Source organism: Aspergillus nidulans, chromosome V, assembly GCF_000011425.1.
Source record: "Aspergillus nidulans FGSC A4 chromosome V".
Classification (NCBI taxonomy): domain Eukaryota; kingdom Fungi; phylum Ascomycota; class Eurotiomycetes; order Eurotiales; family Aspergillaceae; genus Aspergillus; species Aspergillus nidulans.
The window spans coordinates 2204556-2230484 of record NC_066261.1 but is presented as its reverse complement, the minus strand read 5'-3'; the positions used below and the strand labels follow the sequence as shown (position 1 = coordinate 2230484).

At 50.2% G+C, this 25929-nt stretch overlaps 9 protein-coding genes across 9 annotated transcripts, besides 2 other annotated features; 5 read left to right on the top strand and 4 right to left on the bottom strand.

The window, feature by feature from the left end:
* Positions 1-21750: part of a sequence feature (contig 1.94 1501..523724(-1)) that runs on past the window's edge.
* Positions 370-1571, bottom strand: ANIA_05534 (D-mandelate dehydrogenase-like dehydrogenase; the record flags this gene model as incomplete). The annotated part of the gene is made up of 4 exons (XM_658046.1): positions 370-468; positions 531-770; positions 838-1247; positions 1301-1571. The coding sequence occupies 4 exons, from the start codon at positions 1569-1571 to the stop codon at positions 370-372; spliced, it is 1020 nt and encodes a 339-aa protein (XP_663138.1).
* On the bottom strand, positions 2662-4941 carry ANIA_05535 (putative cell cycle control protein (Cwf19); the record flags this gene model as incomplete). The annotated part of the gene is made up of 3 exons (XM_658047.2): positions 2662-3573; positions 3622-3944; positions 4029-4941. 3 exons carry the CDS (start codon positions 4939-4941, stop codon positions 2752-2754), a joined length of 2058 nt encoding a protein of 685 aa, XP_663139.1. The 3' UTR covers positions 2662-2751.
* On the top strand, positions 5094-6426 carry ANIA_05536 (GTPase NPA3; the record flags this gene model as incomplete). The annotated part of the gene is made up of 2 exons (XM_658048.2): positions 5094-5218; positions 5279-6426. Exons 1-2 carry the CDS (start codon positions 5176-5178, stop codon positions 6424-6426), a joined length of 1191 nt encoding a protein of 396 aa, XP_663140.1. The 5' UTR covers positions 5094-5175.
* On the top strand, positions 6785-7644 carry ANIA_10678 (uncharacterized protein; the record flags this gene model as incomplete). Its single annotated transcript, XM_658049.2, has 3 exons — positions 6785-6790; positions 6838-6955; positions 7008-7644. The coding sequence occupies 3 exons, from the start codon at positions 6785-6787 to the stop codon at positions 7424-7426; spliced, it is 543 nt and encodes a 180-aa protein (XP_663141.2). The 3' UTR covers positions 7427-7644.
* On the top strand, positions 7732-8974 carry ANIA_10683 (purine-nucleoside phosphorylase; the record flags this gene model as incomplete). The annotated part of the gene is made up of 2 exons (XM_050612305.1): positions 7732-7860; positions 7913-8974. The coding sequence occupies 2 exons, from the start codon at positions 7732-7734 to the stop codon at positions 8972-8974; spliced, it is 1191 nt and encodes a 396-aa protein (XP_050468245.1).
* On the top strand, positions 12850-13521 carry ANIA_05538 (uncharacterized protein; the record flags this gene model as incomplete). Its single annotated transcript, XM_658050.1, has 2 exons — positions 12850-12907; positions 12962-13521. The coding sequence occupies 2 exons, from the start codon at positions 12850-12852 to the stop codon at positions 13519-13521; spliced, it is 618 nt and encodes a 205-aa protein (XP_663142.1).
* ANIA_05539 (uncharacterized protein) lies at positions 17070-18277 on the top strand (the record flags this gene model as incomplete). Its single annotated transcript, XM_658051.1, has 2 exons — positions 17070-17237; positions 17288-18277. The coding sequence occupies 2 exons, from the start codon at positions 17070-17072 to the stop codon at positions 18275-18277; spliced, it is 1158 nt and encodes a 385-aa protein (XP_663143.1).
* ANIA_05540 (MFS transporter) lies at positions 19357-21033 on the bottom strand (the record flags this gene model as incomplete). Its single annotated transcript, XM_658052.2, has 1 exon — positions 19357-21033. The coding sequence occupies exon 1, from the start codon at positions 21010-21012 to the stop codon at positions 19357-19359; it is 1656 nt and encodes a 551-aa protein (XP_663144.1). The 5' UTR covers positions 21013-21033.
* Positions 21751-25929: part of a sequence feature (contig 1.95 4546..103820(-1)) that runs on past the window's edge.
* Positions 24037-25638, bottom strand: ANIA_05542 (uncharacterized protein; the record flags this gene model as incomplete). The annotated part of the gene is made up of 4 exons (XM_658054.1): positions 24037-24144; positions 24352-24527; positions 24606-25194; positions 25267-25638. 4 exons carry the CDS (start codon positions 25636-25638, stop codon positions 24037-24039), a joined length of 1245 nt encoding a protein of 414 aa, XP_663146.1.

Genomic DNA, 25929 nt, shown 5'->3' with positions numbered 1-25929 from the left:
GACCATGTTCATTTGACTGTCTGGCATTTTTTGTGGTATGCTTTGCCGTGGAGTTCGCTCATATATCCCGTCTCGACGTTCTCCCGCGTTTATTTGGTCGATTTATCAGGGAGATGTCCTATTCACGGACAAGGAGTTTTTTTTTTTTTTTTTCCCCCATCATTTCTGCAGCTGGGCAAGGCAGCACAATGGCGTTTGGCTGTTATTTAGATAGCTTCATTTTTCTTCCACATATTTTAACCGACTCATTTTTTGATGTGCCGGGAATGTGAGTCGGTTCATCTAGCCAATTCTATATACATCGAAACCGCTTGATACATATATAGTTCTTTAGTGGATCTCGCTTAACCAAATCACGTTAATCTCCAACTACAAATCAGCCTGCTCGGGGACAGGGGTCTTCAACTTGCCCGTCTCCAAGGCCATTCGCACATTCTCAATAGCCCATTCCTCCATCGCAGTTTGCGTCTGCATTCGAGTTAACTTCTGACCAATGCATATGCATATTGGCAGGAATGAGAGGAACATACCTCAACAGTCCAAGTACCCATGTGCGGCACAAGCAAAACATTCGGATTCTCCACAAGACCAGGGTGAATTTTAGGTTCGTCCTCGAAGACATCCAAGCCGGCCGAGTAGACCTTCCCATTGTCGAGGGCCTTGACAAGGGCGTCTTCGTCCATAACGGCACCACGAGCCGTGTTAACGATCACGACACCGTCCTTCATCTGGTTGAATTGCTCGGTGCTGATGATGTGGCGGGTATTTTTCTACGCACACCCATCAGTTTACCAGTCCAGAGTCAACATGACGAGAGGGAAGGAATAAGGGACGCACATTCAACGGCAAATTCAAACTAATCACGTCGGATTGTTTCAAGAGCTCCTCAAACGAAACGTATTTCGCGCCCCCTGCGAGTTCAGCACTCAGTTCGCGGCGGTTATGATAGATTACTTTCATGCCGAACGACTCTGCCTTGCGCTTCAGGTTGCGTCCTATTCCACCCATGCCTAGGATGCCGAGGACTTTATTCTCAGGGTCGTGGCCAAGGCGCGGCGGTGTAAGGCCACGCCAGTGACCCTGGCGGAGGGCGTGCATGCCTGCGTTGAAATTCCGGAGTGCGCCGATGATCAAGAACATGTTTACGTCTGCGGTTGCGTCGTCGACCGCTGTAGGGACGTTGGAGACTCGTAACGGAGGATTGCGCGCTGTGCAGGCTTGTGTGGAGATTTGGTCATAGCCGGCGCCTGCATTCCTATATCAGTATCTGCCCCCAAAGAAGGAAGCGGGAAGAAATTACCGCAATGCGCTAGATATACCAGCGAAGAAGGAAGAGCGTTGACGAGTTCCTCATCGAAGAGACCGGTGATGGAGACGGAGTCGAAGGTGCGGTACGCGACAACGACGCCGTCCAGAGCGCCAGATTTGCATTCGGCAATAAAGTCGGCGCGGTTCGTGGCCTTGGGAGTGACTAGGTCTGCGAGGGAGGAGAGCGAGTTCCAGGTTGAGTGGGCGCTGAGAGGGTTAGTTGCTGGGCCGGGGCTGATAGAGGGGCGCGTTGGAGTATCCATACTGCACAATGCTGCCGAGGAGTAGAACCTTTGGCTTAGAAGACATCTTGTAGAGAGTCCTGGGTATACCTATAATGATATTAGGACAGGAAGTGGTACAATAGGGCTGCGTGAGGCAGGGAATGGGATCTATAACGGTACCTTGAGGAGGGGTAATGCGGGGTCACTTGCGGCCGCAGCAGGTTGACTTGAGGCGGCTGGGGATATATAAAGCCTAAAGAGATTCTCCACGATTGAAGACCACAAGGAAGGACTGTCTAGAGAAGAAAGGAAATGCGATGGAAGAAGAAAAAGAGAGAGAGGAAAGTTGGAGTTGGAGAAGAATCCCCCACGTTGTGCCCCACCTTTATCAACTCAGGCTCCGTCTCGCGTTATCTCTTTCCGAAGGAATAACTGTGGAGTTTTAGAGACGACAGGCGAAAACAGCCAGGAAATTTGTAGTCCCGATGTAAACATTAATCTATCGGGCATAGTGACTATTGAAGCGCAGTGGCCAAACCGTTCCCTCAGCCATGGGGGTGCACCTCGGGCTTTCTCCGAGCCTCTTCTCTAGCATATTCACAGCGCTACCGAGCTGCGCTAGACAGTGATCTATGGCCGTACTCGGTGGTATTCTCTTTGTCCTATCTGTGGAATTGCGCAGTGTTGTGAGGGCTTGCCCCGGTTGTCTACCTTGGGCTCTGCCTTGGGTGTTTCCATTGTAGAAGCAGTAGGCTACACCTCAGGAGCGTTCTGGGCTGATGCAAGAGCCTTCTCGGAGGACTATCCGGAAAAAATGACGGATATGCAAGAGAAAAGAAGATATAGAGTGGTGCCTACAGAGCGTGAATCAGTTTACGAAGTTTGGAGCAGAATATGGCCGCTGTAAACCGTAAAGAGATCAGCGAGATGTAGGTGCTGCTGAAAGATTTGCAGAGAAGAGGCATATGCGTCCATGAGGAAGGTCACACCAAGCTTGGATGCTCAAGAAAACCCTGCTCAAGGCTGTTGGGCGATAAATATCACGTCTGCTGAGGCATAGTACTACGAACTGCAGCAACCCATGTGTCCACTGCTGTAGGAATGACAGGAATCTCAAGTATCATAAGTAGCGCCAGTAAGCGGCAAACTATATTGTTTCAGAGAGGGCCTGTATTCAGGCTGGAACGGGTTATTTCCAGTTCTTACTGGAATACAGAGCTCAGCCCTCAACAAGCACCCTCGTCCAGTCAAACTTCCTCCACCGGCTCTGGAACCCGCCAACTCGCCGGTCTCCTCCTCGTGTCCAGCGTCCCTGTTTCTTAATCACCTCGGGGCCAACATCTAACATGCCTCCAATGACCTCGCGCGCAAAGAGATCGCCTTTCGGCCACCGATTGGCATCTTCAACAATATGGCCCAATCCGCCGTCAAGCTGGAACCAAACGTGGAAGTAGGGCATTTCCTTGGCAAGGGAGCGGCGGAAGGCGTTTCGGCCGAGACCCTGCTTGGACTTGGTGAGCGTATCGATGAGCTTGCGGTGTTGCGTCCACTCCTCATCAGAAGAGAGTATGGCCTCTTTGAAAAATGCCGGTGAAGTTTCTCCTAGGCTGTAGGGGAGGGGGACGGCCTCCATAGATGCGTGGCGCTTCCGGTGGGGTGCCGCAGCGTTTTCGTAGAAGATGACATCGCGGCCTTGGTCATGATACATGCGAGTGAGGCTCTTCATGAAGTTGCGAATCTCCTCCCATTCGTCGTCGTCGCATTCTAGGAGGTTGGTGCGATGCTGTATTGGGACAATGGTGGCGCTGCCGGGGCTGATTTCGGGCTCGGTTGGGAGTGTCAGGTAGACTCGTGTCGCAAGAGACACGACTGGGGCGACTGGGGGGGTGTTCGTGTCTTCGTGATGGCATAGTGGGCAGTTGTCCAGGATCTTGTTCATCTTTTGTAGCTCGTTAATTGTGGTATTCCTGAGGTCGATCTCGGAGCGATGAACCCGGCGAGCCAGTTTGGAAGCATTGTCGTCCATGTACTCTAGATCATTCTGTAACTATTAGTATATCAAAAGCTTTCGAAGATGATGTGGACATACTTCGAACCTGCTGTCCTTCGCAATCCTCTCGGCGAGACGTCGTCCCTCTCCGCCAAACTGGCCGCGACTCCTACGCTCTTCTTGGACCATATCCTCAATCGTCATGTCCTCATTCTCTTCGACCTTTCCTCGCTCCAAGCCGCGTTTCGTCTGTATGGCTTTAACTTCGTTCCTCTTCCCGGCCAGCATTCTATTCTCCATGACTCCGAGCACCATAACGTCCGGTTCCTTCCTATTAGCCATAGCAGCCGCGGCGGCATTATATTGCTCCTCGAGCTCAGCAGCATCTGGAGCGGCCCTGAGCTTCGCTCGCATCATTTGCGCTTAAGGTTTGTTCAGCGCCGTGAGATCGAGATGCTGCGTTGTCTGTGCAGGGGGTACTGTCTCCATCACCTGCCCCTGCCCACGAGCGCTGAACTCCTTCTCAGGATCCCGGAGGTGCTCATGCACATCACGGTGGACATTTTCTTGTTGCTTGCGCTCTCGGAATAGTTCACCCGTAGGCTTCTCCTTCCCAACGTAGCCCTCACCGTACGTTTCGCGGCGCTCCAATTCCGCTTCCTCTTCACGGGCATCATCAAAAGAGCGCAGATCCCCGAAGCGCTCAATGGCAACCTCCTCCTCGGAACGACCACTTTCCTTCGCCTCCCTATACACGCCTTTGAGCTTGGTCATTCTCCAGCTTGAACCCGCATCGCCGAAGGTGTAATTGACCTCATGTTCAGCCGGCTCCTGCTCAATCTCCTCGAGTGCCTTGCCATCTCTCAGATCGCGCAAGTGGGTGTTCAACTCCTTGTTGTGGATTTTAAGCTCAAAGTCCGCCTGCAGCATTCGTGGTTTCGGCTCCTGCTCGAGTCGTGTCTTTTCGCGCCGCTGGACATAGTCGATGTCCAACGCGGACGGCGCTTCCATCCACGCATCTCTTTTCAATCGTGCTGGCTCTTCTTGCGTGATTTCCGCCGTCGTTGCGGGCTCATCCTCCCGACCCTCTTTTTCCCGGTGTCTACGCTTATGGTGGTCCCTATCCTCGCCATGGTCGGAAGACTGCCGCGAGCGTTTATGCCGGTGGCCATCGTCCCTGTGCGATTCATTGTTCCTGTCCGATCCTCTTTCTCGGGAGCGCGAATGGTGGCGGTGGGAGCGGTGCCGATGCCGATGCTCCCTGCTGCGGTCTCGATCCCGACGGTGGTCTCTGTCGCGATCACGGTCACGCTCGCGGTCGTGATGCCGGTGGCGATGCTTGTCCCCGTCGCTCTTCTCGCGTCGCCTTTCGCGCTCGCGCTCCTCCGCAAGAGATTTTTCGAAGTCCTCCAGCGTCATTTTTCAATTGTTAAGACATTTGAAGTGAGAAAGCAAGCAATGACGTCGAAAAACGGTCGAGACCTTCTCGCTCACCGCCTTTGGCAATTCCCCCTCATTTTCTGTCGACATTTTATCATCAAGCGTACTCTTTACAAGACTACAGGCTATTGTTCTTGGGCTGTGTTCTTGCTTGCGGAATCTTCTACGAATAATTTCTACGAGAGCGTCCAGATAACGTGGGAGTGACTCACCATGGCGAATTCACCTGTAGCCGTCGTCTGCGTCGGCATGGCAGGTCAGTCAAAGGATCCTACAGAGTATTGGGAGAATACGTGAAACTAACTGTATGAATCAGGCTCAGGAAAGACGACTTTTATGCAGAGAATTAACTCACACCTTCATTCGAAGAAGCAGCCTCCCTACGTCTTGAACCTCGACCCTGCGGTCCACACAGTTCCTTTCGAAAGCAACATCGATATCCGCGATGCCATCAATTACAAAGAAGTCATGAAACAGTATAACCTTGGGCCTAATGGAGGTATCCTGACATCACTCAATCTGTATGCCACCAAGGTTGATCAGATCATCGCTTTGCTTGAAAAGCGCGCTGCTCCCAATCCTGAGAACCCCGCCGCAAAGCCGATCAAACACTTCCTGGTCGATACTCCCGGGCAAATCGAGGTCTTCGTGTGGAGTGCGTCCGGAAGCATCTTGCTTGAGACACTGGCCTCATCGTTCCCTACCGTGATCGCCTACATCATTGATACGCCCCGCACGAGCTCCACCAGCACCTTCATGAGCAACATGCTCTACGCCTGCAGTATTTTGTACAAGACGAAGCTACCAATGATCTTGGTCTTTAATAAGACAGATGTTCAGGATGCGGAGTTTGCCAAGGAGTGGATGACCGACTTTGATGCGTTCCAGCAGGCGCTGCGGGAAGAAGAGGAGTCGGGTCAATTTGGAGGCGAAGGAGGAGCAGGAGGCATGGGCGGAAGCGGCTACATGGGATCTCTCCTCAACAGTATGAGCCTTATGCTAGAGGAGTTTTATCGACATCTCAACGTCGTGGGTGTGAGCGCGATGACAGGCGAGGGCGTTGACGAGTTTTTCGAGGCGGTCGAGGAGAAGCGCAAGGAATTCGAAAGGGACTACAAACCAGAACTTGAGCGTTTGAAGAAAGAGCGTGAAGAGGCGCAGGCGAAGCAGCGAGAAATTGAGCTTGGGAAGCTGATGAAGGATATGAATCTGTCTAGCTCCAAGGCCAAGGAGGAGCCTGAGACAGTTAGCGAAGCCGAAGAAGAGGAAGACGAACGAGTTGCAGCGATGGGGAGAGCCTATGATCCTGATTCGGACAGTGACGAGGATTATCCACCTCCGGCTGGTGACGACGAAGGACTCAGCCAGCGGTATCAGAGTGCACTGGCAGACTCGAGAAGTGGGCCCTCAAATGAAGACGCGAGCTTCATGCGATATTTACAGCAGAGCAATCTCAACGGGTAGAATCGCCTCCAGCATTCTTGGTGGTACAATGTTTTGGGGTTACGGCGTTGGTTTGCAGTCACACTATATACATTATGTGAAATGAAACATCAATAAACAATACCAATTTGTTGCACAAAGTTAGATGCGTAATAAATCTATCTTGCAGTCTTTATCCTCACGTGCCTACTACATCATACTAGGTTCAGGGGGAGTTGTGTCGTACTGTACCTAGGTAGCAAGACCGCTAGAGAGTGACATCATACTGACTTTCCTCGCACACTACTCTTATTTATACCAGCTCCCACCAAGCTTTCTCTTCTTTGCAACGATCCCCAAGTTATTCGATCTCAAAATCTCAAATTTACAATTAGCAACTATGGATGTATGCATTTGTCTAATCTTTTACAAAATACTGCTGACTAGAATTAGGTTTTCTACGCATACACCTACTCAACATCGGCCTGGCTGGGGCTGCAAAGCGCCGCCCTGATCTCTGTCCCGCAAGGGATCTCAGCTATGCTGCTTGATGAAACCCGTCCTGCTACTGGTATGCCTTCTCTGCTTCAGTTCCTCTACCTCCCAACTAACACAGGCGACAGAAATTGAAGTCTACTTCGCCCGCTGCCTCGGCTTTAGCCTCCTCGCACTCGCAACACTCACATTCCTGCTCACGGGCAACATACCGCTAACATCAAGCCTCGCGGACCCAATATCAACTGAAGACCCGGAGTCCGAGACCGACCCGAAGGCACCCTACGCAGTGCCAACATTGCTCGTAACATCAGCGTTCCACGCGGCCTCTGCGTTCTACGCATACACGCGCTACGTGCTTAATGCAAAGGGCGTCTTCCTCATTGCGATGGTGGGATATGCAACAGTGGCCGCCGTGGGACTTTGGTGTGTTCTCTTTGCTAGCAGCCATGGGCGGATTAGCAGGAGGACCGGTGCTGATAAGCGCACGGCTGGGTTTCCATTTGGGAATAGGGAGGCGAAGAAGAAGCATGCTAAGGGGATGTAAGTGAAACGGTCCGGACAGAAAACGGAAAACGGAGCACGCCGAGCAACGTGATATGGGCTCTATATGGCGTAACTACTACTCCGTATCTGATATGAGCTATCTGCAGCGACGGAGCGCTCGGAAAGCTAAGCTCCAACTGCAGATTGGTTGTGGGGATTCGAGGCTTGTTCTTGTGGGTCTTGATCGGCAGAGAGATAACCAGGGAAAGGAGTAAACAGAATTATTGAAAAATATTTAAACGACGCTTTTCCCTCTGGTACCGTGAGCTTGGTCGTTGGGTACTGTAGAGCTTGTTTGCGCGTAAGATGCAGGTCAGGTCCTTTCTCGCGTGGTGGCTGCTCACCTTCACCTCGATGCCTTCGGGCTCGGGGGCCTCGACGGATATAGTCCGCCAACACTCCAAGATCACTCCTAAAATGTTCATCGTCTCGATGGTATGTCTACCTCTTACATCGATTTGATTACTCTTTGTTAACCAACGTCCAGTTCACTCCTGAAGCCGAAATCTGGCACGGCATCCCCGAATTTGACCTGCTATCACACAACATCTCTCTCCCCGGCCTTTCCCCCCTCTTCCCCTCAATCCACTGCTCTGCCGACTATGAGGTTTGCCAGCTCATTACAGGCGAAGGCGAGATTAACGCAGCCAGCACGGTATCCGCCCTGCTTTACTCCAACACCTTTAACCTGACATCAACCTACTTCCTCCTCGCCGGCATCGCAGGTATCAACCCGGAAGTTGGTCCCACAGCTTCTGTCACCTTCGCCCGATTTGCTGTGCAAGTAGCGCTACAATATGAGTTTGACGCGCGTGAGATTTATGCCAACATGTCAACCGGCTACCTCCCGCAGGGATCAACCTCCACCACACCGGACCAGTACCCGTCGTCCATCTACGGCACCGAGGTGTTCGAGGTAAACGCCCAGCTGCGAAGCATTGCAGCAGCGTTTGCAAAGAATGCCACGCTCGCGGACTCCGAGTCCGCCAAGGCATACAGGAAGCTGTACAAGTCTGACAGCGGTATCTACGACGCCGCAACGCAGGACCCCCTCGTTCTCGAGTGTGACACTTCCACCAGCGATGTCTACTTCTCCGGCCGGCTGCTGGGTGAGGCATTCTCGAACACCACCAAGACATTTACGAACGGCAAAGGGATTTACTGCACTACGCAGCAGGAAGATAACGCGACCCTGGAGTCTCTGCTCCGCGGTGCGTTGGCGGGCCTAGTCGACTTCAGCCGGATTATCATAATGCGCACGGCGTCCGACTTCGACAGGCCTCATCTGGGCGAGTCGCCGTTCGAGAATCTTTTCACGGCTGATGAGCAGGGCGCGTCGACTCCTGCGTTTGAGAACCTTTACCGAGCTGGTATTAAAGTTATCGAGGGTATTCTGGATAACTGGGAGGGTGGATTTGAAAAGGGCATCAAGGCGAAGAATTATGTTGGTGATATTCTGGGCTCGCTTGGTGGCGAGCCAGATTTCGGGTCTGGAGCTGAGAAGGTCGTTAAGAGGGCGATTCTGGGGGAGAGGAGGGGGAGGTGGTAGGTGTCTACCTAAATTAACCTGCCTACCTAGGTATCATGACCCCGGTGCACCAGAGGGTGTCGGGGCTGTGTCCCAGTCCTCTAAGGTCTGGAAATTTGCCATGCTCATAATAGAGTCCAGAGGATGTATATCTCCTCATGGGACACAAATCATTGCTGTAGAAATCTGTCTGTCTATTGGATAGAGAAGACCCTCTAGGTGCTTAGGATATATGATGTGTATATGTGTATATACAGACGTCTAGCATGATCTAATAGTACACTAGTCTAACGTCGAGCCTTATCAGCGTCACATATCAGCGATGCCATCAAATCTCTTCAGTTACCGATGTGGGTCTAAGTAACAAGTCGTTTATCCAGCTGTCACGCTTAAATGAGTAGAATATGATGCATTGGAGTATGAGGACTGGCGTGCCAGTAGTGGTTTCTAGGGCCCAGCTGGGCTGATGGACGAAAATGGAAGCTTGCTAAACTTCGCAGGGAATCCTCGGGCTCAACTCAAACAAAAGTTATTACTCATAGTCTATAGAACCAGTTGTGCGAAGCAATTCGCAACTATGGCCGGTTGGCCTAATGGTAAGGCGTGGCTCTCCTATTGAACTGCCAGAGTTTGGTAGTGAAGCCAAGATTGCGGGTTCGAGTCCCGTATCGGTCGTTATTCTTTTTGTCTTTGGGGTCACCTTGTTTTATAAGTTCTAGCTATAGCCCGCAAGTTTCTTGCAAATGCGATGCCAAATTTTTTTTTTTTTATTTAGACTCAGGCTGTAGAAGATGCAGTCCCGTAATGGCCTGTCCAGGCCGAAAGACACTCGTTGCCATGCCATGCTACTTGACAGAGACAGAACGCTACAAAGCCCTTCCATTTGACGCAGTCTCCTGATCTTTGAAACAGCACCCAGTACCTGATTGTCTCAATCCATTGCTACCACATCGAAGTACAGCACCCAGATAAAGTCAACAGACACAGACATGCAGCTAGATCCACGGCTCCCCATCCCCAGCCCAGCACAGTCTACATTGTTTTCCCACGAAAGCCTAGCATTTGCACCTTGTCGTCGTGGTGCAGCAACCTTGCCTTCCTGATTTATCATCATCATCGTCGTCCCGCTCAGACGCTGATATTGATACTCCCCGCCGCAAGCCTTTGCGAGGTCCCCTTAGGCCAGCTGGTCGGTAATCTCAACGTTGTAGACTACATTTATGCAGTTAGACGTAAAGTGAGGACAGAGGTAAACAAGGCTGACGCGTAGTGGTTGTAATCGCAAAACCGGAACTGGTCCTAATTATTGGTGAATGAAAGAGAAGTTGAACTGGGGGACTGTTATTGTTAGAGGCAGAGTACAGAAATACACAAACGCTCTCAGTCAAAGTATTGGAATCGAACTGACGGGTGAGGCAAAAAGTCTAGAAGTCGTTGCCAGCCGTAAGCAATACCTAACGAACCGTGCCCCGGCTCTTTAGACCACACTAGCCCGTAACTATCACCATCACGTTAAAGTACCAAACAGATCAGTACAATGATTTTAATCGAACATTGTCTCCCAGTCTGGGTGACCACGCTCTGAAAAAAAAAAGCCTTGTGTTGACTCTCTAATTCACATGCAAACAGGAACACTATATACAACCGTATATATAGTTCGAGTGTAAGGAACCAAAAAAGCATTGGCCCGGTAAGCAATTTTAGCTGCTATTGTATGGGCAGATGCGTTGTTATCCGACCGATACGGGACTCGAACCCGCAATCTTGGCTTAACTACTCTAAGTGGAGACTGAATTTGCATAGAACACAGTCAAAATCACTTAGGAGAGCCACGCCTTACCATTAGGCCAACCGGCCGTCGGTATTACATAATTCAGGCTGTATCTAATATCATAACGTTACCATTCTCTTGACAATTTTATACGATTTTATACCTCTCCGTTCGCTTGGGGCCAAGTTCATTCGCTACCGGCTATAATAAAGCTCAGAACCCTCGTCGTGGTCTGTTCTCACGGACTCCAGGCCCAGCATATGCTCTGCCAAGGTGACCCAGCGGTCATGAGTGAACAGTTACCACTATCGGATCACTTATGTGACAGCCACACTCTCGATATGCTGATCATCTTATGTGACATGACGCCCACACAGTGGTTCACTGGTTGGGAAATAGCTTCATCTAACGCACAGTCTGGAATTCAGGCCTTTATATCGCATGGAGGTATCCGCCTTGAGCTGCATACTCTGCAGTTCCGGCTGGATTAATTGACAATCTCATCTCGAGCTTGTGCAAAATCACAGACCGGACACCGGCACTTTTAAAGACTACTATTACTATTGCTAGCTGCGAAAATACCCAGCACAATTGCCTGAGTTGGCTCAGAGCCCTTGAACATGCTCGTCTGGTTAGACAGCCACCTGAGTCTTCTACAACCAACACAAGTCAGCGCTACAATTGAAAGGCCTAAACGTCGTCACTCCTACGATTCCTGCGACCTCTGCTGCAGTATCCTACGTGGCACCGTGACTTCATCCAAAAGGGAGGCTCTTGGATCCTACTTGAAGAGAATATAGGCTGTGCCATAGGCGGAGCCTCTCCTTACCTGCAATTAATTGCGTGACTATTTGTTTTATCTAAAGCATGCGTTTGCAATTAGGGGTGTCACAAGTACCTAGTTTACACATAACGGGCATGTTACCTGTCCCATGCGTTTTCAGAGCATGACGGTAAATACTAACTACTTCACGCAGGACAATTCTGACTATTCATTCTCGTGGACAAGCCCGCTTTTTTTTTCCCCCTCCCTGGACGCATGTGGTAGTGGAGATCCGATTCTTCTCGGACGGTTGGTAGGCTAGGGGATACAGCTGCAGGGGTAAATGTGCAGAACCACCTAGCTGCCTCATACTCATGAATACTAAGATGGGCTAGGGTGTCGTAGCTGCTTTCGGAATGTTCAGGGTATCAGTTCTTTGCTTCCTAATTCTGCCTTTTGTAAAGGCATACTCTCACGTTGTCGAAAATGTTTTGTAGGGCTATCAGAAGGAATGGAAATGCAGTATCTAACAAGTATGAGGGTCTAACTATGGAAGATTCTGCGAGCCCGCCTCCAGATATCCCATATTAAATGGCCGGACGATAACACTATCTAGTTAAATTGTGGGGGTCTTATGGTTCTGCAGTACCCAGCCCACCCGAGCTCCTGATTTAGGATTATTGGCGTACAGTAATCGCTACCTAGCACGCCAACTTTAACAGCAATCATAAAGACGCCGCAGAAACATGATTGACAGCTAAAACTTTGGTTAATAAGTGGTATTGATAGTCACGTTGATTTAAGGGCTACCTACTTACTGAATTACCAAGCTCCTCTATTCAAGTCACATGGAAGTCGGGCCGATTCAACGGAGCAGGTCTTCTGCAAAACTTACTATAATACCATGTTCCGTCACCGAGCTTGTCTCTATTGACGCCGACATCCAGAACAGCATCATTATCTACTACTGAGGGCAGGCGGGCGATGACTCCTCCTTTTGGAAGACAAGCAATGCGAGAAAGGCATTAGTTGGGTGTCTAGGTAGGGAACTATCATTGCGAAAGCCCTACAGTAGCTGCTTGGCGGGGCTCAGTACCCTAGCTTATAATGCTGATATTATGGACTACCCAGCCTCACGTGAACCTCCAGTACCCTACTCAACGTCTAGAGTACCATGTCAAGGCCCCCTGCCAAGGGAAAGAGGATGCCATATTGATTGGGCGCAGGGTCTCTGCCAATAATGACCTGGTAGTATTAGAGACAAACAGACCACATGAATCATTTCTTCGACATATATATACAGCCCCCTAGCCCTACTCCGCGATTGGACTTCGAGACACACCCGATGCAAGTCACAGTACAATGCGCTCTTGTCATATCCGGCCCTGGGTGCCAATGACTCTGACAGGCTTGTTCCTCCGTAGGCCCTAAGAAAAAATCGCTTATAGCATATACTAACGGGTTACACCTCCAGGAACGCTGGCCCGGGGATGCGTCCTCGAAGACCAGTTCCTAGACAGCTCGGAAGAATTCTATGAAGCCCTAGCTGGATGCACAACAGTTATAGCAGACAAACTCAGTATTGGCGGGGCCAGTGGTCGACTGGTTCTCCCTGATGTGGTCAATATCACAGGCGCCATCCACTCCACGGCACTGGTCCCATTAGCTCTTTCATCGCCGTTGATGACCTCGATAGAGGCCCCACAGCTCGTGCATCTCGGTGGCTTGGACCTTAACAGTATCGGGTCCATAGCCAATCTCTCCTTCCCTAAGCTGCAGCATGTTGCCGGTCAGATCCGTATCGAACGCCTTGAGCAATATGTTAACATTGACTTTCCGGTATTGGAGGATGTCAAGTCAATTTATCTGGACGGAGACTTCGGAAGGCTGGGCTTCCGCCGCCTTCAAAGGGTTGATAATGATTTGATCGTGATAAATTGCGAAGGATGTAAAACCGGCAATCTTAATCCAACGACCCCCGACCCTGTAGCAATTTTGTTTCCAGCCTCGAACCTGTGGGTTTCATCAAGCTAGCCGGAGTAATATCCACGTTCGGTTTCCCTTGTTGATCTGGGGAATACACGAGCTAACCCAGGCAGCATATCACTGCCTCGATTGGTCTCTGCTGGACCGCCAATGACTCCGGATGAGCCATAACCAGATTTGCACACGCGCCCTAATTCCAGTGACTCGGGCACCAGGCTACACATGACTGGAATGTGTAGTTCATACGAGCTGCAATTGCCCATCCACGGAGAGATAAAAAAGTTTGTTTTGCACCCTCTGATCTCCGCTTATACCCTCATCCGCTCGAAGTCTGTCAGTAACTGCTTTGCAATACGCGGAAGGGTCCGTTCATATTGATGCCTTACGCCCGTTACGTGTGTCTTTACCCCTCGTGAGCGCCTCCTCGATTACCCAGAGAGGGAAGATAAAAAGGTCTGGGCATTCCCTATTTCTCCTAGCAATGAAGTCTAATCGACACTTACATGATCTGACTATCCATAGTGTTCATCTCCCTAGTCTTGAACCAAACACAAGACTCACGCTTGAATCGACCTACGAGTGTGGTCAATACACTCCGAGCCCCAGCCCCAGCGCGTCGTACGCGATGACAATAGCTTGAACAAGGATGGAGAAATTGGCCTAGGACTCGGAGTGGCTATGGGGGTGATGCTGTTTGCAGGCTTTGGTCTGCTAGTGCGCCGTCAGTGTGCTATGAAACGGAAGACACCCGCGCCTGTGACCGGGCAGGAAATGTCGACATTGCCAGTAGCAGCTCAGACTCGAGCGGAGAATCACCTGCAGGCGCAGGCTAGGCCGAAGACACCACCGCTGCCGTACTCGCCGAGTGCCCCATAGGTGTGTTGGATACGAGAGTTCGTCTATAGTTGCCGTGATGGCTGCTGTCCACCGTGATGATTATTTATGTGCGCAAGGGAGCTTCGAGCTCACCAAACCTTCCTGACACTGCTGAATTCATAATACGTAATGGGTAAATCTTAACCCCACGTTTCCCTTTTCTTACTTTCTAGAAGCAGGGCTGTTATTTTTTCAGAGAGCGTTTTGAAGTTTAGCAGGGTTGTATTGCGTCAGAGATGCCCAAAAATCGGGGTAGTCGCTTAAGACACAGCAGAGCCCCAATTGAACAAATGATATCGTATAACTATTTTCACGGGCACGCTCCAGGTGCTTTGGCATAGGCTCAGACAGTCTTTGGTGAGTAAGATGGTGTAATCTGGTGTAATCTGCTGCTAGCCGTTTAGCCCCAGCGTTTGCCCGGCCAGCGTAGTATCCTTGTAGAGCTCTTAACCAGTTTATATATGTTGGCGGCCAACCCTGCGTGAGTAGCTATTGTCAGTTAGATTACCGAGAGTGGACTACAAGCGAAGGCTCCCCGGGCTTGGGTCTCATCAGCAATGCTCCAGATCCTACCCAGGGCGCATCACCTTGACTGCCCTAAGTCTACTCTACATGCTAACAAGACTCTTTAAACACCTTTGCACAGCTCTGCGATCCGAGGCTCAGCTCATCCTTCAGCCCAATATCCAGGAAGCCTGCACATGATCAGCAACTGCGCCACTATTATTAATCCTGTACACAACTTTCAGCTACACCGATCTACCCAACATCATCAACATCGCTGAGATTAAGCCCTTCTGCTAAGACAATTTACCAAATAGAGAGGCCTAATATAAAGAGGGACTCAAAGATGTGGATATTCTAAGTGGTTGCTCCAAACCGACTCGGATTTGTCGCTGAGATTTCGAACAATGGGCTCTCTTTTCAAGATCATCTAGGTACCGGAAACGGTGCTTGAGGGTTGAGACTTCAACCTCGTGGACCATTGGACGAGGGATATATCTCAATCTTATTAGAGGCGTATTTCATGTCCCGCACATAGTAAACGACTCCGCGTCTGCCAGTCAGAAAGATGTCATGGCGAAACCTATTCAGTTCCTGTGAGCATTGCATATCTGCTTTGAAGCTTCTCAACATCTCGTCAAGATATTAAGGTATATTGTGTATTAGGCTGGTTGACCCTGAGACTATTACCAGGATTGGTAGGGCTGAGTTTACCACCCTTTGCTGGTATATATCCCAAGCACTCTGTATTCAGGCTTCCGCTTCGTGAGCTCACGTGTAGAGCTGGTACTATACTCATTCTCCAACTAAGGAACACCGGTTCGAGTTTGATTGCTACCATTCTGAAGCTGAGCAGCGCAGCCGATAGTATCACTTAACGGGGTGATAAATACAGATCCATGCCTTCGTTCCTGCATTATATACTTCAGTTCTCAGTTGCTGACAGAATATGTACCATGGGTACTGATAATTATTCTAACAAGGTTGATTGTCATTTCCACGAAATGTCGCCCGATTATTCTAACATATGTCTCTGCTCCACTATCACCAAACATACCAGGAACACATTATTTTGCCCAAGTTAGCATAGAAGCATCTGGTATTAAGAGGTGATTACATCTCATCCCCTAGATTTATCTGCACGTTCTCTCTTTGTCCACGGTACAATGAAGTAAAGAGATCACCCTCTAAAACCACTTAATGTCCCCACTTTCCGCCACGAGAGCTACGACATGTTCGATCGTAGCGCCTCTGAGAAACAAATGGGGACTCTGACTGGTGGTTTGGTTGATTTTATCCTCAACGAGAAGGGTGCAGGTAACTCTAGTTGCGATGCGCCGCCGCCGTCTATTGTCCCCAGCACGAGTGTAAAATGCAGGTATCGGGTTAGTGTTGGGATTAGGGCTTTTGGAATTATTAGCGCGATATTCCTTTGTCTCCGGACGATAATAAAAATTTGCGCAAGGCTACCTATAAAAGGCTAGCAATCATGCAGTGCGGGAGCGCAGTGAGGCAAAGCGGGTTTGTTTAGGGGTGTATACGTATATCCTTGCAGGTACTAGTCCAGTACTGCGTCAACCATATGTTGATCTTCAAAGAAATACTGTAATACCTTCTCTTCTGTGCTTCTCTGGTTCGTAGACTGTGGAAGCACCGCTGGCTACCTAGGGTTGTATGCTGTTATTCTACATAGCAGAAGATGTACCTAGCCAGGCTGTTAAAATCGCTTGATAAGAATCATTCCTATTGAACATTTGCCATATTCCCCGTGTACTGTGAGGTATAGTAAGTAGTAAGGCTATTGGGCGCGGGGAAATGGGTATTGGCCAGGAGTCTTGAGCTGAGGCTGTGCCTCGGCGCAAAAGGCTGGCCGTTTGTCCCCCGTAAAGACTTAATTGCCTATCAAACTGCTGCAGCAGACAAAGCAAAGACAGCCTCACAGTGAGACAGATAGCTGTATGGTAGAAAGCTCTGTTTGATGGCACGGCAAGGCTTTTGTGATCCTGCCTGCCACCAACCCGTCTTCAAACAGAGTATTATTCTTTCACCTTCTGCAGAATAACAAGATACCACTATACGAGTCTTTGGGTATATATTTAAAGCCTCTTTCCCTATTCTTCTTAGGTTCTTCCTGGTTTCAGGCATCATAATCATTCTAATAAACTTCGCGGGTACTTCAGAGGATGGAAGAGCAGTTGAACCAGCCAATTTTCGCCATGGACAAGCTTAATATCGCAGCGGACCCTATTGACCTCCATTTTCCCCAAGAAGAAACATCAAGCCGGAACGACTACAACAGCAGGCTCACAAAAGCCATAATGCATTATCTGCTAAACGAAGCCCAAGTCCCAGAGTTTCAGCGTCTCTATGAGCTGCGGAAAAAGGTTGGACACTACCTTTTCTTCAACTAACAACGCTAGCTAATGCTAAACAGGGTTGGGGAGTCCCCGCCGGCGACAAGTTCTTTGCCAAACAGCGCCGAACCTCAGACAAAGCCCACGCAAAGACAGCGGCACACTTCTACAAAATGATGCAGGATATAGCGACCGACATGAACCGGCTTACTGGAATATTTGACATCAAGCCCTCGGCCTCAGATATAGGCAGCCGCCCGGCCCTTCTTGACCTGTGCATGGCACCAGGTGGATTCCTCGCGACAGCCCTAAAAATCAACCCTACGGCGCAAGCGCTGACATTCACTCTCCCAAAAAGTGAAGGAGGCTACGAGGTTGCTCGCGAGCTGCGCAAGCACCCCAACGTCACAGCCAATTTTCTTGACATCACAATGCTTGCAACGGATATGAGGACACCAGCTGCGGAATTCCCGCCATCACACCCAGACTTTGCAAAATTCCTCCCTGCACACTTCAATGAAAAACAGAGATTTGACCTAGCGCTCTGCGATGGTCAGGTTCTCCGGACACAGGCCCGAGCTGCATATCGCGAAAAGAGGGAAGCCACACGACTAACCCTAACTCAGCTTATCTTGTCACTTGAACACCTCAGACCCGGCGGAACAATGATTGTGTTACTTCATAAGATCGAAGCACCAAACGCAGTGCAGTTGCTATATGAGTTTGAGAAGTTCTCTACTGTGAGAGTCTATAAACATGCGCATTACCATGCAAAGCGGTCGTCGTTTTATATGCTTGCCAGTGATGTTAAAAAAGATAGGAAGGAAGCGAGGGAGGTGCTGGAGAGGTGGAAGAGGGTGTGGAGGGCTGCTACGTTAGACGTAGATGGGGACGATGAGATGTTCCGACAGGTTCTTGAGGAGGGTGCGCCGCGGGTTGAAGACATCCTGGAGAGATTTGGAGAGAGACTGGTGAACCTAGGCAGGGGTTTGTGGGAGATTCAGGCCAGTGCCTTGGAGAATGCGCCGTTTATGAAGAAAAGCAGCAGACGTGAAGATCAACGGCCTTAACTTCCTCTAATTCAATCCAGTGTGTGTATTTAGAGACTAAGTATACTCCCAGTGTACCCCGAACTCTATTCTTGTTGGAACTCGGCCAAAAAGAATGAATTGAAAGCATCAGTGCGTCTTGGGCAGCCTCAGAGAGAGGTAATTCCCATCTTCTATAACTGAAAACAAAGAGTGTGTCTTGTTTTTGCGGGAGCGTCCTCCCCTATATCTCACACAGTGAACTCCGCACTCTTAGGTATGAGCGAAGTGATAGCAGACACCCTGCATTCCCAATCTCTACCTTGACAATCAACCTTATGCAATGCCACCCTCCCTTGTGGATAGATCTTGGTGCCGGCACTCAAGTAGAGAGGGGAGAGGTGGAAGTTTTGAATAACTTTCCTTGAGAGACGCCTGGATACAGTACGGTAAGTTGCTGTTATTCTGCGCTGGGTGCAAGTAGGTATTCAAGAATGAAAAACAAGCTGCGAACGGTGAGACGGGAAGAGGAGTAGAACTAATAATACTCTTCCTGCATTGAACTCAAGAAAGAGCGGAGTATGGACGTTTGATATATACCAAGAATTTTCCTGGTGGCTCTTCATATTCGATCCAGTCTTCTTCGCATAAACTTCCGTTCAATATATCCGGTCATGCCTTTCCTTTCTTGCACTATGATCACAATCTTCATGTCATCCCAAGAACGTGGTACTGGTATACATCACCGCCAAAAGCAAGACCGGAGCGTCAGACGGTACATAAGCAAACATTCAAAACCGGGATACATGCACGCATAACCCATTCAATCGACTACGCGAACTGTGAAACCGAGACTCGTCTTTCGTATTTCCGTTGGTGCTCACTTGGTACGTACTTCAATATCAGTGGAGATATGCTGCAAATCACCGAATGCGTATTACATTTAACTGATTCGTACTCGTCTACGTATCTAGCCGAAGTCGTTTATAAATCGTCTAATTCTCTTGCTTACGTGTGATAATACTGGCGTTTGGAATGCAATTGACCTTGAAAAGCTGGAAACCTTTCAATAATCTCATTGAATTTGTAAGTTGAGGCTAAGCTGTAGATGATCATCATATTTACCAATAAAGAGTCGTCCCTGTCTTCCCCTTCTCCTCATCTTCGCCCTTGGCCGTCTCAGCAAGCTTCGATCTAGCCCGGATCTTCGGGCCCCATTTAAAGAAGGCAAATGGAATAAGCGCGAGGGCTGTCCCCGCGATGGCGAGAATGAGACCTGCATATTGACTCCCCACATTATGGAAGAACTGCGACGCGAAGAGCGGCGATACAGCGCCTAGCGTATTCCTAAGCAGCCCCTGTCCCGCAATAGCAGAGGACGAGTTCTCGCCATAGCAGTCAGAAGTGAAGCTGTAAGTAGACTCAAAGATGTAGAAAATGCCGATTGCGATGGGAGCCAGTGCAATCACAGGGCCGGACCAGTTGAGGTACCCGTACTGCGTGAAGGAGTAGATGAACAGGCCAATAGGAAGCCAGATGGCGCCAAACATTGCGCCGTAAAGACGCGATTCGGGAGTCACAGGACGACCGGAAGCTTCAATGGACTTGTACTTGCGGATCTGGATGAAGTTGGTTGCAAACCCGATCGTTGTGCCGATGCAAAGAGAGATGTAGGGCAAACCGGCAACACCTTCGCTCCAGCCACGCTTCTCTGTGAAAGTGATAGGAATGACGGAGAGAAAGAGAAAAGTCACAAACCACGCAAAGCCGATCCACATGCCGAAGGCGAAGACTGCGGGCTCGGTGATGAGCATGTGTACGGCTTTGACAGAAGAGTTGTGCAGGGCGTGCTTGAGGGTTGGCGCTTCGAGCTCGGATTTCGACTTGTACCGGTTGTCGCCGGTTTGGTTGCGCAAAAGCTTTGCGCGTTTCTGCATGATGGCGCCGCCGCGGGTTTCTTGGAGGCAGAGGGCGACGACGAGGATGAGGGGAATGTTGGCAAGACCCTGAATACCTTCGATCCAGCGCCAGCCGATAGTCTCGTCAATAAATCCGGCGTAGATGGGGGCACCGACGGTGCCGAGAATGGCGACGTAGGAGAAGGTCGCCATGGGGATAGCGCGGTTATCAGGGGTGTACATGTCGCTGAAGGTACCACCGACGAGGATCGTGCCGACAGACCCAAAGAGACCGAGCAAGCCACGGCAGACGATGATGGTTGCAATGTTCTTGCCGAGGGCAAGACCGATGAACATGATGGAGAAGCAGATGAAGGCGCTGACGTAGATGACTCGTCGTCCGACCAGTTCACAGAACGGGGCAAGGAAAAGCGGCGCAAGCGCGCAGACAAAGTTGAATGTGAACAGGCCCAGTTGGCCCAGCTCTGTCGAGACGTCGAGATCAGATGTCATACTGTTGATTCCGGAGCTGTAGGCTGTCGTAGCGAGACCGACGAAGAGCGTCATGAGACAAAGGAGCAGTGAGATGAAGGCTTTCTTGGCCAATGGCCAGTTGAAGGGATTCTCAGGGTCTCCATCGAGGAATGTGAGCACCATAACATCTTCGTTCGTCTTCTCGAGATGGCCCGCTTCAACTGCTGTCGCGGGGAAGTCAAAGTCGACTTCCTCGGGTGTTCCACGACCAGAGGTATGCACGGCCAGTTTTTCTGCTTCGTCGCGATATTTGCCCCCTACGATCCATGATTTTGTCTTCTCATCCTGGGTAGTCTCCTTGCCCTGGTTGATGTCTTTGAGGGCCGACTCAGTTGGTTTCGTCATCTTCCCGGGGTATAATCTGGTATGGGGATAGAATGGGGAGATTTGGGGCATCCATATGGGGTGCCGGGGATCTTATTTATGCAGCCAACGTCTTGTAAGTGGACTACGGATGTACGCACAGCGACCGGCTGCTGCTGAGAGATATTTTCTGACCGTGGCAAGAAACGCGAGGCCTGACGACAGCAAAGTGAAGCTGAACTATGTCACAGTGGAAACTGTATAAGCCTTCCGAGCCTGGAATCGGATAGTGGGCGCTCCGGACTCGGCATGCCGAAGACCCACGGTCCCGCAAGTCTTTTTGATTGGACAGCTTTCACGGAAACTTCGGAGTGTCGTCACTGAGCCGAGCCCTAGTCGGCCGAGCAGGGTCCCGATGCGTCCCTTGATTGGCCAAGATATCATAATCGGTCCGCACGGCAAAACATCGGTAGGAACTGCTCAGGGCTAAGCAGAGGTCGACCCACAGCTACGACCTTGGCCCGCGAGTCAGCCCCTCGTGGATCTATGACGATGGCAAGATACGGGCAATCAGGCATCTTCGCGGATGGTCGTAGAGCATTTTTAATTGTCCCCGGCCACTCCTGTAGATCAGGCCATACGAATGAAGGCACGCTGGCCACTTCATAGCAGTACCTGACAACGAGGTAAGAAGGCTCACTTGACAGCATGAAGGCAAGAAGATTTCGCTCAGATTCGCATTTTACATAAGCTACATATGGAGGAGATGAAAAGTGGATCAGACGATCTCTCGTTTGGTTGCCCTTTCAAGTTCAGGGTTTATCTTGTTAATAATCCAATTACCCAATTTAAAGCCCAAGAGACTGCAAAAATGAGAGACACGCCTCTATGTACATGTCAGCAACTGTAGTAGCACAGTCACTGAAGGACTTGGGGGCGATTTATGTTCTGCGCTAGGTTAGTTTCCTCCAGATGCGATCGACCATCGGCAAGCAAAGGTAGGTCTGAGGAAGAAAAGATCCTTGCCCAAATCTTAACGACTAGATAACACAAGAAACATTGCAGCCTGGAACCAGGTTACCGTACGCCATGACTCCAAAACCCTATTACCGCAATGCCCCAGACTCCGTACAGTACGGTGTAGCCCGGTCAATTCATAGAGTAAAGATCGACAGCCGCCGCCTGGGAACCCGGGGCATGGGGATGGATGGGATCCCCGGATGATCCAACGGTGAGAAATGTTGAGGTCGTGCGGAGAGTACGAAGGTAGTATTGATCCAAGGTACAAAGATGCGTTCACCAGTCGTGCCAACTCGAGGTAATTATCTTGTAAGGATACGCTGGACAAAAGCGAGAACCTCCCATTTTTCTTTCTGCGTCTGGGCAATCTTGTTTCAGAAACAAAAGGACTCCAGCCTCGGCAGTGTCATGTACAGGAAAGGACTGATGCAGTATTGCTGCCTGCAGGTGCCGGAGCGAGTGATCATTGTCTTCCCAAACCAGTGCCGCTCGACGAAGGCGCTAAAAACATCAGCGAACTCAGTCTCGGCCCCATCGCCATGCCGTCCGGGTCACCTACTCTGTTCGGTTGAGCGTCGGATAATAATCCGATACGGCTGTGTTGGCAGAGCCAGAGCGCCGCATAGGCCTTTGGCCGTTCGTCCGGCGGGAATATCGCAGGCCAGGGCAATTTTCACCGTCCAAGACTGTAGCTAACTAGTAGCCATCCAGTCGCCAAGTATACCGTGGTTTTGCAAAGATGATCGGTACCGGCAGAACGTTCTATTCATAAATAGCCGTGAACACTTTATACTGAGCACAAGGTTCGAATTCCAGATATTCTGTAACAGGGCTGAACTAGTGCTTTGCACCCGCGCTGGATTCTCCCTTCTAAGATTTCTGCGCTTGTATAAACCGGCCAGCCTCGATCTAGTGACGCCCTGATATATCATGATCATACCACATTCTCTGAACAAAAGAGGACAAATTAGGTAACGAAACGTGGGGCTTCATAGATGCTGACCTAATGTATCGGTCAGTTCTGCCATCCACTATAGCTACCTTGCCACTTGCTGTTCTCAAATGCGCCTTCAGGAATCTGTTATGTGGTGCGCTGTACCTAAATCTGTGATAAAGTTCTGACAGACTGATTGATTCTGCATACTTCTTGGGGCTTGCTTTGCATTAGCATCACAGGTCTACCAAAAGGTAGAACTGCGAGAGAGGAAATGCACAAAGCGTTTGTCTCCAGATTGTGGGCCTCGCACCATCCAGTACTGGGATTTTCACCATGCGCATAAAGCCCTAAGGCGCTACAATTGCAAGGCGAAAATGCAAAATGACAAGCATGGAAAGTTCTTTTCGAGGTGTTTGTCAGGTTATATTTAGATTAGTTAATGTATGAGCAAGGGGCCCGTCATATTTGTTCTTAGGACGTCTCATGATCAGAACTACATAAGGCCTGTCTATTGGTCTACCTTTCAACCTCAAGTGTGCCGTCAGCTCCATCTGAAGTGTCTCGTTTTGTGCTTCGCCAACTTCCTGTCCACAAGGGCCCAGGCCATGGAAAAAGCACAACAAAAATAGATGGTCTCCAAATATAACATGATAGCAAGTAAGACCAGCATGACCGGAAGGGGAAGCCAGAACAAGTTAAGAGAAATATGGCCCCGAAGAAGAGAATTGTGCCCGTCAGTCCTATATTGCTAGCCGTAACCCGGCCTCGGTAACGACGCGGCAAGTTCCCACATTACTGGTTCCAGCCCCGTGCCCGTAACTTCTGCAGCGCTCTGTTTGCGGATTAAATGAGCCATCAATAGGACGCTATATTGACACAACCCCCTCTGATGTATCGCGGGATGTGTTCGCACGCGTGGACCCAGTCGAGTACCAATGTTGTCCACTTGTGGGAGATTCTCTTCGGCCGGTTAGGCCTTCTAGCGCAGACGTGTGAAACAGTAAATGACACATTCTGAAGGAATCATGATGTGCAAAGAGATTAGCAAAGTAGCCCAGACACAAAACGGTACAACCATAGATCTCAGACATATTCAGCTCATGGGCCACTCAACCTGCGTGGCGCTGGGTCCATGATTGAACCATGATCTGCCTTGAGCCATGCCCAGGAATCAGAATCAGATATTGGCTTGAGGAGGCGACGGAAATCACGCAGAGCTAGAGTAAAGGAGAGCAGAAGCGATTTAGATATAAAGAACATAGTTACTGTATACCAAATTCCAATGAGTTACATGTTGATGCTGGCAGAACCCATAAAAGCACATCACGTTTTCCAACAACGAAGGCTTATTAAAACTAAACAGGCAACACTACCTTCACCCCCATATACTCTCTCTGATGCATCACCTTCCCATCAATTAGTACCTGATGGACTCCAATTCTGTTATGATCTGTATCCGTTGGGTCTGTTGCCGTGGCGATCTGGATCTCGCGCCACTCGCGGTTGCTCGGGACGAGCTGGCCTGCTTCCGTGAGACGCTTGAACTCCTTGTACACACCTTGCTCTTCAATGCAGCCTTCTCGTTGAATGAGCGGGGACTCTACGCGTTCTCACAGTCAGCAAACATATCCGCATTCCGGGCTCGTGGGCTGTAGATACGGAAAGGGACGAAACGTACCATATGCAGGCTGCATCCGCAACTCCCCGACCGAGCTATTGAACAGCACAAGACTCAGGCGCTCCTCATTTAGCTGATCGGCAGGCGGCTTATACACTCGATGCCTGGTCGCTTTGAAGTGTCCACCGGAGACAATCTCCAGCGTGTCGCCGATGTTGATAACTAGAGCACCAGGCTTGTACGGGACATAATACCACTTTTCGTCCCTTCCCCAGATCTGAAGGCAGCTGACCGGTACTGAGAAGAGGAGCGTTGTAAGTCCAAAATCTGTGTGTCCGTGCATACGCAGCCCTTTGGACGCTTCCTGCGTCTCCTTCTGCACAGGCCGAAACAGCGCGTGGCGGAAGTAGCCTTCCCCCGTGGGGGATCCGTGCGACTGCACATTTTCCCAGAGGTAGTCGTCAGGAAGTTCTAGCACGCGTGAGAAGAGGGTCAGCAGTCGGCGGTTTACCGATTGCGTAAGGTAGTTGCAGAACGCGGTGATTTCGTCCATGAAAGGGTGTAAGCACGTCGGGATGCGGCTGGGGTCGTTCCACTCGCGCGTGTAGAAGTTAAACTGTTCGATTCCGTCTGGGGGGCCGCGGTGGCGCTATATCATAAGACGAAGCCCAGTTAAGTGGATGTTCGAGTTATAAAGAGTGGAGACGGGATATAGGATTACCTTGAACCCGTACGGATGCTTATACCCTGACCACCTCCCTGTCTCGGGGTCAAACAGAAGGCGCTCCTTATCTTCTTCGCTCATGTTATTGTAGAGGTACTGCGCGAGCGCAAACTGGCGGTGCAGCTGCTCAAGCGAGACACCGTAATTCTCGAGAAATAGGAATCCGTCGTCGCGGATGGCAATCTTGACCTGTTGAATGAGACGGTTGACCACGACCGGGTCTTCAGAGTCGAGGAGGGACAGATCGATTGACTTTAGGGTAGCAAAGCTCTCAGTCTGCTTGGTAACCGGAGGCGGATTCCATTCTGGCACGAAGGGCTTGCCGGGGAGATTGGGGGAAGGGGGGTTGAAGGGGGCTGCAGGGGTCATTGTGAGAAACTATACTGTTTGACTTTGCTGGACTGGTGCTGACGGTGAGAATAACTGATGGTATACCGAAGTCGTACTACAGCAAGTCAATTGGATATGGTTATATACCTTGAGCGGACTATAGAGGCGCCTTGTACAGTCTCATGATCTATCAGGCGAGCTCCTCAGATCCAGATGCTGGCGGTTTAGGGCTTCCAGCGCTCCGGATGCTGAGCTAACTCGACCTCCAACAATCTGCTGCCCCTGATTGGATTTGGAGTGGATACTTTTGGAGAGCTCCTCTACATAGCC